Raw genomic sequence first — 14,782 nt, forward strand, 5'->3', positions numbered from 1 at the left:
TTATAATATCAATAATTTCTGGAAACCACGGTCCTCCAAATGACAAAATTTTACTAGTTCAGTTTGGTATTAAGGGAAGAATCTTCATTGTTATCAAAGATGTAAAAGCACCTGTACTTGAACTATGAGAATCTGAGTCCTGTGGGGTAAGGTGAAAGTTTCATGAGCTGTGGCTTGCGGACTAAGAAATGTGAAATTCCCATTTAGCTAAGTGTTTCTTACAGTAACAGCAGTTTATAAGTAAATGAAATGTTAATACAATTTTGTACTTCAGAAAATAAAATGTGTAAAATGGGATATTTAGGATTGACTTAACCTTAAACACAAAATCAGAGTTATGTATTGAAGGGCTTGCATCTGCCCCATTTCTACACCATTCTTAGATTTTTTCCGTGTGTGAAATCAACACATATGACTCATTGCTATAGTAAGTGCTGGCAAATTATCCAGGAACCTTTTATGTATTTTTGGCTTCTTCCCCCTGCCGCGAGCTGCCATGATTCAAACCACATCCATTGAGGATGGAAAAGCAGGGTTTGTGTAGTCTAACCAGAGAAGTCTGTGGGTTTAAAATATCTGTAGCCTCAGGAGGTGTTTAAACTGACAGTTTCAGACTGGTTCATTTCAGTGCTGGTACGTTTTTTTTTTTTCTTAACTCTTTTAGAATTGTAGCCTGCTGTTCCTCATCCTTTTCCCTGCCAAATTTTCATCCAGATTTGCTCTGTGGCTTTGCGCTGCTGTGTGCACAGTATCTCTAAAATAAAGTAAATATGAAATTAGAACCCATTGCAGCAAGCAGAAAGGCGCTTGTGACTGCTGAGTGCATTTCAGCGCTGAATGGAGTTAACTGAATGTTTTATTGGCAAAGATTACTCATGTTGCGTTCTTGCTTCTCTTCCGTTACAATGAATTTAGCAGGGTCTTAGTGCACCTAGTGGGTTTTGTCAGGTGTATCAAATTCTGCACATTAGGAAAGACATTTTGCTTTTCAGAGGTGAACATTCGGTACCTAACTGAGTTGAATTGTTATGTGGTTCACACTATCTGCTCATCAACAGAGTGGTCCCCCCACCACGTCCTGCTTTGTGATGGACTTTGTTAATTTCATTAATGTTGCTTCAGGAGAATATGGGAAATCCTATGAAAATTCCAGAAATACTGTTGTTTCTTGAATTTTCCTGAGTGGTAAATTAAACAACATAGCAGGAGGGAGATAAAATAGCTGTATGTATCTATTTGATGTAGTCCTTGGCTCCTGAGACCAAAAGTCAGCACAAACTATATGTCTCAAGTGTATTTTCTGACAATGTGATTTCTCTTGCTTTCTCTTGCTAGACAGTGGCATGGTTGAAATTGCGTACCATGCTGGATGTTTACCTATATACTTGGATTTAGAGAAGAGGTAATTTTTGGGTTTTAATATACTAAAAGTACGAGTTTCAATTAAGCTGGGTATAGCAAATATCCTTGTAAGATACGGTAGAAGCAAACCGCTGGAAGTTTTAATTGGTACGTTAATTATTCTCTCTGCTTCTCATTATGTGAAGAGGTAAACAAAGACATGTGGACGTGCAACTTGCCCAAAATTGTGTAGGCGGGTATGAGGAGGTCCTTACAGAGAACCCAAGGCTTCTTAAGTGTCAGTTTTGTTCCTGGGTTCCTCCTCTTGTGGAAGAATCAACTCATGTAATGCCATATGTGACAGTAATGTATTTCTTTTTCTCAACAGAAATGTGCACGGTTTAGTAAAAACCATTTGTAAATTACTACAAATTCAAGCTGTTCAACTGGAAAAAGATGGAGATGAGGCTGTTTGGAATCTGTATGGAATCAGGTTAGTTTCACATCAGAAAAATGTTCATGACATCTACTGAGCTGGATTCTCCACTTTCTGTAAGCAAATTGACCTTGGAAAATACAGAAGGGATTACCTCTGTTCCTACAGAAAGTGGGAAATGTTCCTTTTACCTTATTAAGTTGGTAGAAAACTGCCTCATATATCACTGAATTCTGGGATTGTTTCCGTAAGCTAAGTACCACTGGTTTGTGGGTGTGGTTTTTTTTTTTTTTAAATAACTAGTATTCCAATGGTGGATAAATACTAAAACAAATACTGTGTTTTTTTAAGGATGTGTGAAAAAAGTTTTGTGACTTTCAGATGCACATGTGGGATGATCTGCACTTTTTGTTATTAAGTTATAACCAGCTGTAGCAGAGACAGTACTAGTCTGCAAGTTGGTCTCACTGTGGACTAAAACTGACAATTCCCAGAGGATTATTATCTCCCGTTTGGCATAAAGATGTCTGTTTCCTATGCGTATTAATATAGCTCTCCAGTAACCTAAGCTCAAGCTGAATTGAGTTGGGAGGGCAGGGAAGAGGGGTTTTTGAGGAGCACTTGTCAGCATTCTCAGTGCAGGTGCGTTATGACCTGCATGTACAGAACTTTGGCTATACATTTTTGCTGGAAGCTATTCACTTCTTAAATGAACTATTATTTTACATTATTCTTAATGATTCACCATGCATGGCTTTTATTGTCTTAAAGTTCTGGAGAGCTGCCAACTTCTGAAATCCAAATTCACAGCAGGTAGAAAAATGCTTTAAAAATGCATATTTGATGGAATAAAGTGCCATTCTGTCTTTCTGAAAGGGCCAGGGTCACAGCTGTATACGCAGAAGAGTATGTTGACTGCAGACGTTGTTTCCTCATACAGAAAAATCAATCTGTCACTGAATTTGTGCTCTAAATCAGATTGGCGCTCTCTTCTGTTCAGAGATGTAACAAAAAGGTTGAGATGACCTAGAAGTTAAAATTAATTTTTGTTTTATTGTTGCCCCTCACATAAGATTTATATATTTTTCAGGTGGATAGATGCTGTGTCTGGTTGCACATTTTGCTTTATCCTGAACCCACCAGCAATAATTTATGATAGTGGCACTGTAATGTCATATAAAGATGTGCGTTTTACACTGCTGTGTTAGAAATTTTTAAGTTAGTGTTGATGATACATTGCATCTACACACCTCATTTTTCCCACCACTAATAGCATTATCAAATGGAACTTTCTTGGGCTGCATATTGTGGTGTTTCATTATTAATCACTGTTCACTATGGAACTTAGCTGATTTCTTTCATCATCCAGTTCAGTGCAGTTATATTAGTTTCAGAACACACAATCTGTCATGAAAGGCTTGCTTTTTTCTGGATAGTAAGCCATTTTAATTTTAGACTTGATGTGTCACATATGCTGACTTTACGCAGGTTGCACTGATTTCACTGACACAGCAGTCCTTAGATGACTGGAGACATAGTTTACTAACTAGGAAAGGTAATTAATTCTTAAAATATGACAAAGGTATTCAAATCAGCAGCTGCTATAATTCTGTATCTCTATATGGGGCTAGGCACTTTCAAGGTCCCGGCATCATATGTGAACAGTATTTATAGCTTGCTGCCTAATAAATGATCCTGCCCATGATCTTGCTGGATTCAAGTGCTAGACATGTAACAAGTTTTTGCCTCTTGCATACTGTCATCTTGGAGAGTTGAAATAGGTAATAATCGTAGGCTTTTTCGTCTTTGTAAAAGACTCTGTAACTTCAGTAAAATGTTTACAGAATGAAGGAAGGTGGACGTATGAACACCATGTATGTAAGCTAACAAATTTTAGAGAAATGAATGTGGGAAATGCCAGGTTCCTAGCACCAAGTATGAAAGCCAGACCTGTAATACATGCATCCTTTGTGATCTTAGTATCTGTTTTCTGAACGTGCTTCAGGTAGTGCATCACATCAGGCAGCTTTCTGAAAGTCACTGTGTCTTCAAATTATTTGCCTGAACAGTAACACACCGGGCAGAAGAAGATAGTGTGAAAAAACAAAAAAAAAAAACCAACCAAACAAAAAAAACCCCAAACCCCCAACAACCAAACAAAACCAACAACAACAACAAAACCCCCCAAAAAACCCAACAAGCCAACAACAACAAAAACCAACCAACCAAAAAAAACCCCAACAACCAAAAAAACCCCAACCCCCCAAAAAACCTGATGATTGCATTATTCTTCAAGTGCCTTTCAATAGTACCCTGTATAATCTTCTCCATAATTTTTCTAGGAACTGAGGTTAGATTAACAGGTCTGTAGTTCCCTGGGTCTTCCTTCCTGTCCTTCTTGTAGATTGCAATAACATTTTCTAGCTTCCAGTCAGCAGGGACCTCCCAGACTTCCCAGATTTTTGGTAGGTGAAGAGGAAAGGTTACCAAGAGTGCAGAGCCTGGTTCTTGGTGGGTGGTGAGCTAAGTTTATAACCAGGAGTTTCTGACTGGGTGGATGTGAGAAAAAATGTTACACTGAAGTAAGATGGCACCTCAACTCCTGGAATTATCCTAGTCATAGGCTGTAAACAGCACTGAGACTGAAATCTACTGTGACGCTCCCCCTCCCTCCCCTTTTTTTCCCCCTATACCCACTAGGCAATGGTACTTATCCTGCTTTCCAGAGTGATTTTTGGCAATTCCAAACAGAATCTCATCGAATCGTCTATTTGTTAGAACATGGATCAGTAAGTGTGCAAAACTATAAGCTTTCGTGGTGCTGAGGGGTTTGGAAGTGGAGTTTGTTATATTTTTGCTTTTCTTTTCCCTATTTGTTCAAGTGATTTTTTCTAAATACTAAGACAGCACTAGCTTAAAAGCTGTTAGTTAATCCAGACGGAAAGCTAAATATCTGCTCCTGAAGAGCTTGTCCAGCTACTTTATTTTTAATTCTTCTTCCTGGATGTGTATATGGTCTCATTATCTTAGCACAAGATCACCTCCAAATTTAACTTGGCTTTTTTTTTTTTAACAGAGTAGGCTGAAAGCCACTGATTATTCTTTTATAAAGATTTAAATACAATATGTTAAATTGCCACTCTTTTAAGCTCCATTAAAGAGGTGCTAGATATAAGATATCAGGTTCCGTTGCTAAATTTCCTTCTCTCTTTAGGTACAATAGCCTTGTTAAGTGCATTTAGTTCTGTTAGCCCATATGGCTGGTGATTTTCCTTGATTTTATTGCTCAGGCACCATATGCAGCTTTTCAGCTTTATTATTGATTTTGTAATTATTTCCACTATTTAGGTCTGCTTACTAATAATGTTTACTTCCTCATATTTATGTATTATGACAATAAATTAGTGTTATTTGCCATGTTCGTGGCCAGTAGATTTTGAAGGTAGATTTGTGGTTATACTTCTGAGTCTTGGTAGTGTATGAGCTCTAATGTGTCTGTATATGGAGATAACTTAGCAACATTTTTCTTTATCTGACTTTATTGCTTTCCTGTGGATTTCTGCTGTTTTCTTAAAGGTGCAGTTGTCTTCATACCTGAATAGAAATTGCCTGTATCTGGTTTAACCTTCTTGCTGACAAGTTATATTCTAAATATTCTCTTGATTTAGACCAGCAGCTTCTAGGCTGATACACTGAGCACTGCAATTAAGTGTCTCTCAATAAATAAAAGCTATTTCTTGATGCCTAAAAGCATATTGACTATGCTTTTTGCTTTGTGAGTATCCTTCCATGCTTTGTCAGTCAGAGGAAATTTCCTACATAATCACATCTTAAGATCCAATGTAGTTTGAAGCTTTTGAAGAGAATCAGTTGACCAAAACTTATTTTCTCTTCAGGTATCTCAGAATTCTTAGTAAAATTGTTTTGTAGCATGTAAGGACACTGCAGTTATGTGCTGTGACCTGAGCCACCGAGTTCAGCGGGTCGTATTGTCATATTTGACTGTTGTCTTATATTGAAGTAGATACTTGCAATTTCCTTGGTTGTTAGCTCTATTCTGACTACATTGTGATGAAAAAACACAAGGCATTAGGAATGTAAAATATTCTGTAACCAACTTTCATAACTTGGCGAGCCTTTCATTCAGCTAATGTTGACATTTATTATTCCCTGATTATCCTCAAAACTAGTCAGTTGTGCAGGATTCAAACAACATTAACATTGAGAATGTAATAACAGAATAAGGATCACCCCTTTTAGTTTAAGGATATATCTGCTAGATGATGTTTCTAGAGAAATAGTATCAGACTAGGCATAGCATAATTGTAAACATTCCTGTTTACAGCAGGTCAGTATTACCTCATTAGCCCACTTAAGGGAAGCCTTAATACACCATCACATTATACAATTCAAATTGGCTATGTAACAGAAAAAAATTAGATAAATATTTTTAATTATTTTATGGCATTCTTGCAGATCTCATTCACTTCACCTGGAGCTGGGTTTGTTTGATGTTGCTCAAGATGAAGTCTGTGTTGTAGCAGAATGCTACTGACTACAAATGTGTCTCAATGAATATTGTCTTCTGTAATAAAAGGACTGCTTCACATCTTCGGCTTTCTGCTCTTCACAGGGTTTTAAAACAACAGTAACAAACAAACCAAATACCATTATTAATCCTTTCTAACAGGCTTATTTGACTATATCACTCACTGTAGGAAAATTAATAGTATATCAAGAAACGTAACAGTTTGTCCACTGCAGTGTTCCATATCTGCTATTAAGTGAGACAGCTCACATGCATGAAAGTCAGTTGGCCTGTAAAACACATGCGAGGAGCCTTAATGTTATGTTAGAGGTGTGTGGGTGTTGTGGGTGTGTGTTGTCCTTCTCTCTCCTTTTTTTTTTTTCTTTTAATTGTTTCTGACTGCTTTATTTAAAAGACATGGTAAATGTCTGAAACTGTGACAGACTCTCTTGAGATGTACCACCTCATGTACCACCTCAGATCGTCTAGTACTGTATAGGTAAAACTGACTGAAAGTCTGTCTGGTGTGTAGCACAGATATGTTGGACATGTGAAGAGGAAAAATGGTTAACTAAACTGAAGGTGGTGGTTTGCAGGATCTGCAGTCCCTAGATTTATGCTGCCCTTCTCTGTGCCTGCCGGCCTTGTGTGGTGTGTGTGCATTTGTTGCCTTTCCATTTATTTATATAGCCCTGCTCTCTCACATGTTTCTAGCAGATTTGTGGGAATCAGGAAGAGAAGGGTCTTTTCTCTCTTGCTATTAGAAAAGTTGTTGCTGCTCTAGAGCAGAGAAGTGTCTGGTTGTCTGCTGTTCAGCTGTTGGTATCCCAGAGAAGAATCTGCACTATTGCTTATAGTTGACTTAAGCAGGAAAGGAAACTGGGGGAAATAAGGAGGCTTAGCAGGCAGGTGGGAATAAGGGGGGCAATCACAACAAGGACAGTGGGTAAGCTCCAGAAGGAGTTGTAGAGGTAGTGATGAACCTGCCTTCACATCACCAGTTCTTTCCAATTTCCCACCTCTCCAGGAAATTTAATGCTTGGACTCTCACATACTGTTTTACTTTCTTATGCTAACTTACTGTAGTCAAATGACTTTAGTTTTGCATCTGACAGAAAAAATTGTATACTTCAGGCTCCATTCCTGCCCAGCTTTTCCGCCACCTGCTGCTGTACAATGGTAATCATTGTTAGATGTGAATGTTGCACTTACTAGGTGGTGCAGATGGCCTTCAGTCATTGAGTTTGGGAAGGTGTTGGTGATAGAGTCATCTGAGAACAGATGTCCACTAGGTCTCAGTGACCTTTTCAAATAGAACCATTATCAGAGGGCTGGCAGTAAAGTGGAGGTCTCTAGGCTGGTGGTATAACCAGCCTTTTTCCTTTCCTGCTTCTTTCAATGCCTAAAAGAAGGAGGAAAAAATACATAAGTTGTGAGCAAATGTAAAGTAATAAGTGGGATGATGGTCACCTTGATTGGTCTCAGGTGCTGAAAATTTGTACCTATGCTTGAAAGATTGGACTGATTTGTGACCTGGTTCAGATTTTTCTATGGGTATTACTTGGAGCCTACTGCTAGAGCCTAGTGTTGGTACCGATGACTCAAATCACTTCTTGGACTAAGAACACTTTTGAACAGTGGTCCTTAGATGCTTATTAAAAAAAAAAAAAGGAAAAGAAAAATCAGACCAATACTTTTCAAATGGAGATTTTGTTTTAATCTTGTTTCCTGAAGTTCCTATAAAATGTGTTCTTTTGACAGTGTAGCAGTCTTGGCAAAGCTGGTAAAGGGAGTTGGTAATACCGTGGGGTCTATTTCTACATCTGTTTTTATTTTGAAGATAGTTATTTTGCACACACGCTTTCTGCATTATAGATCCAAATGTAATTTCTTTGTGTTTCAGGAGCAATCCTCATCCATTAATCACTGTCCTTGAAAACAGACCTGATTGCTGGCCAGTTTTACTGCAGCAGATAACAACATTTTTCCATCAGTGTCCAGAGAGGTAAATGAAGGAATAATTAAAAAATAGCAAATGTAGATAATTGTATTGTTATCAGTGCAACTTTTTTCTTTAAGGCAGCTTCAATGAACAGTGAGAAGCCCGTCTTTTGAAAAAGATTATTATAAAATTTAATGACACCATTTGAAGGTTAAAAGTAGAGTATTAATAAAATAGTAGAATGATCAATCAAAAGTATTTTTTTATAGTTTTTTTTAACTCATTTATGTTGATATAATTTTTACAGATGTGGACAAATTGGTGCAAAATTGAAATTTGGAAAATTTTTTTGAAAGTAAGCAATTTTGATTATTTGCTTTGTCAAGATTTTGATTGCTTAGTCAAAAAAGATGACTAGTATGCAGGTATAACTCATCTACACAAAATTCTGGGATGATAAGGGAAAGCACAGACAGTTATATCTCACAGCACAAGATGAAGCCTTTAAAAATTATGTATGCATCTTGATTTAAAAAAAATAGAAAAATCAGTGGCACGGTCTTATTATAAGATATCTTTAACAATGAAAAAATATCCAGGCTACCAACAATTGCAACATTTCTTTGTGCATGCCTCCAAGGAACTTGTCCAATAAAGCTTCAGTGTAACATACCAAATGCTGAAGCAGCCTTAAAGCCAAATCTTTTCGGTGATTTTAAACCTATGTGTATGCTTTTCAGATAAAAAGTATCTCTTTGCCTCTGTCTTCTGGAAGACACCCGCAGTAGAAGACACTGTAACAGTGCAGTGAAATTGATTTCTGTATTATGTTGCTCTGAATAAACAAAGAAGTTTATTAAATCTCTTAAATTTCTACTGGGCCTAGACTACATGATTGACAGTAAGACTTCCAAGCAAAAGTGTGTTTTGTTCAATTTAATTGTTCAGGCTATTTTAAAAATACTATTTGCAGACTTGTTCTTCCACTCAACTGCTAAGTCTGTGACTTGTGAAGAATCCTGTCAAATGTCTGAATGATGGAATGAACTGTGGATTTTTTTTCTGGTTGCTTGTTTTGAATTAAAACAGGAGTTGTTCTTGCTGAAAAGGAAAATATCTTAAACTTCCTTTGCTGCTTTTTCTGCAAAGGTTTCTGTGGAATGAAGTTCTAGACTGAGAATATAGAATCATTTAGTTTGGAAGAGATCCTTAAGAAGATCGAGTCCAACCATTAACCTAGTCCACCACTAAACCGTGTCCTGAAGCGCGATGTCAACTTGAGCCACCTATATTGATACAAATCTATTACTGAGTTCTTTGGAAAGCTCTGCTCTAGCGCTGAGTCTTGTTTAAAACTGACTTTTAATTTTGATTCCCTGTATATTTATTAATGTATTTGTTATTAATTTTATTTGATTGTTTTGGTATTGTCAAGAACAGCTAGTATTCCTAACGTGGTCAAGCAAAAAGAATTGTTCTGTGATAAATTTTTTACTGGGAAGCCATCTTGATTAAAGCAGTGCCTGTTTCATGTAATTGTTTAAAACTGTTGGGCAAAAACTGGCAAGGAATGGTCGGCTCTTTCTAATTGAAATGAGGTTTTATGTGTTTTAAAAAGATATTTCTGAATAGTCTTGTCCAAATGCTACTTCAGTATGGCACACTATTCTCTCATGACATTCAGGAAGGAAGGTCACTGTCTTGAACTGATAAGAAAAAAAAAGTGTAAAATGAAGAGTATCATAATCTGCAAGTACATATTGAATAGTATTCATACTTAAATATTGAGTCTTTTCACAACTGCACTTCCTTGTATGGTTTCTATATAAGGTCTCATGGCAGTACTTCATGCTGATAAATCAAAGGGGTTTTTTGTGAGATTTGTTAATTGTCTTCTGTAAATGTTTGCAGGGAGTGTCACGTTGCTTGTGTTTCCCTTGTCGTTTATTAAATTTTCAGTACAAAACAGTCTTCTCAAACTTATTTCTTGAACTGCAGGTCACAGAGTTCATGTGTTGGCATAATGGCTCCATTTCTAAGATACCTGTATTGCGAACCATCTCAGTTACGGGAATATGCTGAACTGCGAATGAGTTTACTTAAGATCTTACTTCAGCCTCGTGCTCCAAAGCACAAAGAAGCACCCTCCGTGCTGGAATGCCAGATTCTTCAATTTCTGTGTGATTTGATTCCACACCTTCAGGTAGAGTTGTTGCCTGACCCTACCTTTTACAAATAAATGCTATTAAAGCAATGATAGTATTATTATTATTGCCTTTTAAGTGTGCAAATACACCATTCTCTTCTACTTCCCATAAACCTGATTGATTGGTAGTACTAATAAACTATATAATTTTATATATATATATATATATAAAAAAATATATATAATATATATATAAACTATATAATAAAATATATAAATAATCTAATAAACTGGCTCTTTCTGGTAGAAAGTAAAACTTTTTAATTGTTCAAATCTGATACACATGGTAAAGTGTAAATTGAAACACACGTCTACTGTAATTATTTGCCTCAGTAAACAAACAGTAAACTTGTAGAGATGCCCATGAGAGAGAGATGATGTTGTTAAATGGTAAGATATTTGCCAAAACCAGGCAATTCTTAACTTAATATGGATAATATTATAAAGAAACAAACTATATGAGAAGCATGATTTAAGTAGTCCTAGGTATTCCTTTCTCTCTTTTTGTAACAGAGGGATTAGTGGATCTGAAGACAAAACTCAATCCCTCTGAAGTATGCTAAAGTTTTTGAATGTATTTTGAAGTTGCACAGTGATACGTGCTAGGAGCTAGGGATTTAATCTTTCTGTCCCCTTTGGTTAGGGGTCTGGAGTGTTGGTTAAGGTTAATAGCTCTGCTTTGCCTCATGCTTTCCTGTGACATTAGTTAAGCGTTTTGTACCTATGTGCCTTTTCCTTCCTCCTTAATACTAGAGCAACATCTTCAGCTGCAAATATATTCCGTCCGACATCAGGTGTTATGGTATTATTGTCATAGAGGGAGGGTTTGATAGTATCGATAATGTAAAGCTAAATAGGCTTGATATGAGGATATTTGGTAGCATCCTCCTCCTGAGAAATTTTACTACTAAAGCTTACTTTCTGCTGGTAGCTACTTTTCACAGTGTTTGGACAAATAACTTGTATTATACACATTTATCTTTGTTCAGGTCTGCTCTTTGCAATGACAGGTACCTGCTGACTTTTTCTAGCCATGAGGACATTTCTGATTTTGTCTTGATTCTACCCAAACTTCAATATAACATTGTGTTCTGAATGTATTACCAAGCTTCTGATTTGGTAATGTTTAGCCATAAAAATGGCACTGAAAAAGATTTATAAAATTAGTTACTAATCTTTCTTTCCTCTGTGCTTGTTGGCGCTTTTTTTATATATTAGAAATCTGTTGCATTTTTTTTAAACTCAATACTTGAATGTTTTTATTTTGCCTGAGAAACAACTTTCATAGCGGAAAGGGAAATACTTCATTCAAGAAGCCTGTTTAATGGGCTGTTTCATAATCTGTCGTTGCTTCTCCTTCTTTTCCCTTAACTTCAGGTTCTTCTTATCCTTCCTTTAAGCTTAGCCTTGTTTAATTGTCTGTATTGTATAAATGCCAAAATGCTTCTTAGTCATTTTGTCTTACAATATCAACCAAGCTGTCAAAAGTACAGCTCATCACCTAAAGACTTTTCTGCTGAAAAATTCAGTGGACGTGAGGCTTCTGATTTAAGCAGCTTATTCATAGCATTTGTTCCAATGGACTAAAAATTGGGATGTTATCCTTAATGCTGGCTCCAGAGTTGGATTGGAACATCTGGATTTGTCTGGAACTCAAATTTTCAAGAGCAGAAATGCTTTCACCTAACTCATTAGGATTTTGAGGCAACCTGCTCCTCAAAACATCTTTACTTGGCTTCCAAGTGTGGAGATACTGCTTTTTGGTATCACATTTCATCTTTTCGTTTTTGTAGTAGGTAGATTACATGGTGCTCTAGGAGAAGATAACACCACTGCCTTTCTATTTTGAGACATATCTTAAAATCTTGGTTACATTACAGAAGAAATATCCTAGAGCAGAATGTTTCTGTTACAAGAGTATTTACCTGTTGTATGCAGTCTCCATGCTATTTGTTTTATGTGGCTGAGAGAATCCCGAGAGCTGCATTAATTTGTTATTGCTTTTGAGGGAAAAGGAATTTTTGTCATCAGTTACTAAGAAATCTTTTTCACATGTTTCTAATTTTCCTTCAAAACATTAAACAGCAATTCATCTGTAATTTTTTCAGGGAAGTTGTGTAAGATATTTTTGGGTTTAGTTTATAAATATGTTCCTTCAAAGTCTTAGTAATATTTGCAATGGAAACATTGCAGAGCTAATAGAACTAATTCTAAACTTGAGGAAATCTGCGTAGATAGGGAAGGGGAACTAAACCAGAATCTGTTTTGGTTTTGCTTTGTTTTTTAACTACCTCTCTACAGCTTAAAGACTTACTGCAAGTTACAGAAGCATTGTTTTTTCTGCAAGAACTATTCCTCAGCCTGCTGCGCTACCCTGTGTTTTGGAAAGCTCAATTATCCCAGTTTTGTCTGCAACTGGTTTGCTTCTGTGAAGTGTGTTTAAATGTAACAGGAGAATGCTCATCTTTGATCTCCTTAATAGAGGACAACTTTGAGGTCTTAAAAGAGGTAAGAGTTTATGGGTGGAAAAAAATAAAATGGTTTTATTAAATTTAAAGAATGTTATGTTTAAGACATTATTTAGAGACATTGATACATGGCATTCATCTGCAAGTGACCAGTGTTATTTCAAAAGCTTCTAATTTTTTTTCTTGGTTGAAGACCTTCAGAAGAAAAAAAAACTTAGCTGGTTCTGTATATATCAGTTAACATTTAAGTATGAGTTGGTTTAAACTGAGATACAATGGTTTGAACAAAGTAATAAATTAAAATTTTGTAGTTGTTAAGTTAAAATACTATTTTTACACTATTCATAATCTTCATTGTATGTGCTGTGTCACTGTGTGGGCATTCACTGTGATTCATGAAGAAACTCCTTACAGAGTTTTGGTTGTTACCTATTTGTACCGTTTAACCCCGCTGAAAAACAAAGACGACTTGAACCTCTTTCTTCTTTCCTTGTAGATATTTCCAGTGGAACAGTGTATAATTGGGCTAGCGCTTCTATTGCTGCAAACACCAGAAAGTCAACAGAAGTCTGTCTTGAGTCTAGGTAAAGCTCTTCTTGTGAAAGAGGAATCCACATGCTTAAGACTGTGTCTGTCTGTCTTCACGTTTCTGAAAATAAGCACTGCATTCTGCTGAAGTTGGATTGAGTGGTGAAATGCGTTTTGATATGCAGGATTGTGCCTGAATTTAAGAAGTAACATTTAATCTGATGGCAATAAAGATAAATTTTCCTGCTACACAGACTTTTCTCTTGAAAGTTATTATATTCTAAGCTCCCTGGTATCTTGGAGCTTATCTTCTTCATTTTTGAGTCAGTAACAGGATATTCTCAGCTGAGATTCACGCATCCTGAATGGTTTCTTTTGACAGATCTTAAGAGAGCAGGCCTTAGAGTCATGGCAGTGTGTGACTGAGCTTTCAGCTTAGCAGTTTTGATTAGTGGAGTTATTCCAGTAAAAGTGAGGGGCTGTGCTACATTCCATTACTGTATTTTTTGCTGCCATCAGGTACATCTCTATAAACAACAAAAATGTATGGGTCTCCAAACAGAATTGGAGCTTTACCAAAAATTCTTCTGCACTTTAACTCTAGTATGCGCAAGTACTCTAGTATACAACTCTAGTATGCAGTTCTTGGGACTGTTACTTTGCTCGAACAGAGTATTCCCTAGAGATGTTCGTCTCATGCTTAAAAATACAAATTATGTTAGTTCTTTTTTCCCCTACCTAATCTTTGTTTTTTCCCTACCTTGCCTTAAATAGCCTACAAGCTCCTTTCCTGTTCAGAAACCCAGAACATCTCAACCACAGCTCTTACTTTGGTGATGCCTGTACTGCAGATCTTATCGTCTACAACGGTTGGGGACTGCGTATCAGAGGATGATTCTGGAACTACCAGGCAGCAGCTGGCTACAAATCTTTTGAAAATATTACAGAAGGAAAGCATGAAGGATAAAAAGGAATTGGTAACGTTTATAAGGTTTTTTTTTTTCCTTCTTTTGGGGCAGGTAGGGGATGCTGCATTACGCCTAGCTGCTTGGGAAAGAGTCTACATGTGTGAGCTTCTTTGTGTAATACATTGTATGGAAACACTCAAAAATATCTATAGTCCATAAAACTAGGCTACTGGTAAAGTGGAAGTGTGTTTGTATACTAGATATTGTTTACTTAGGAGATGGGATTTTTTTGTTTTTAGAGACTGTATAGATTAAAGGGTTCACCTGCATTATTAATCAAATAACAGGACTTAGTAGAAAACAAGGTTACATGTACTTATTTTGTCTCTTTCAGACTTCCTTATTCTACTCATCTACATCCTTTT

At 36.5% G+C, this 14,782-nt stretch overlaps 1 protein-coding gene across 3 annotated transcripts in view; it reads left to right on the top strand.

Moving 5' to 3' along the window:
• The window catches only part of FOCAD (focadhesin), a 118,290-nt gene that overhangs the window by 14,506 nt on the left and 89,002 nt on the right, over nt 1–14,782 (top strand). For all 3 annotated transcript variants that reach the window (XM_074569619.1, XM_074569621.1, XM_074569620.1), the window contains 6 exons: nt 1,730–1,834; nt 8,209–8,310; nt 10,246–10,450; nt 12,755–12,961; nt 13,418–13,505; nt 14,224–14,426. In XM_074569619.1, coding sequence (XP_074425720.1) covers nt 1,730–1,834; nt 8,209–8,310; nt 10,246–10,450; nt 12,755–12,961; nt 13,418–13,505; nt 14,224–14,426 — 910 coding nt within the window. The remainder of the gene's footprint in view (nt 1–1,729; nt 1,835–8,208; nt 8,311–10,245; nt 10,451–12,754; nt 12,962–13,417; nt 13,506–14,223; nt 14,427–14,782) is intronic.

The sequence above is a fragment of the Larus michahellis genome, chromosome Z (genome assembly GCF_964199755.1).
Source record: "Larus michahellis chromosome Z, bLarMic1.1, whole genome shotgun sequence".
NCBI lineage: Eukaryota > Metazoa > Chordata > Aves > Charadriiformes > Laridae > Larus > Larus michahellis.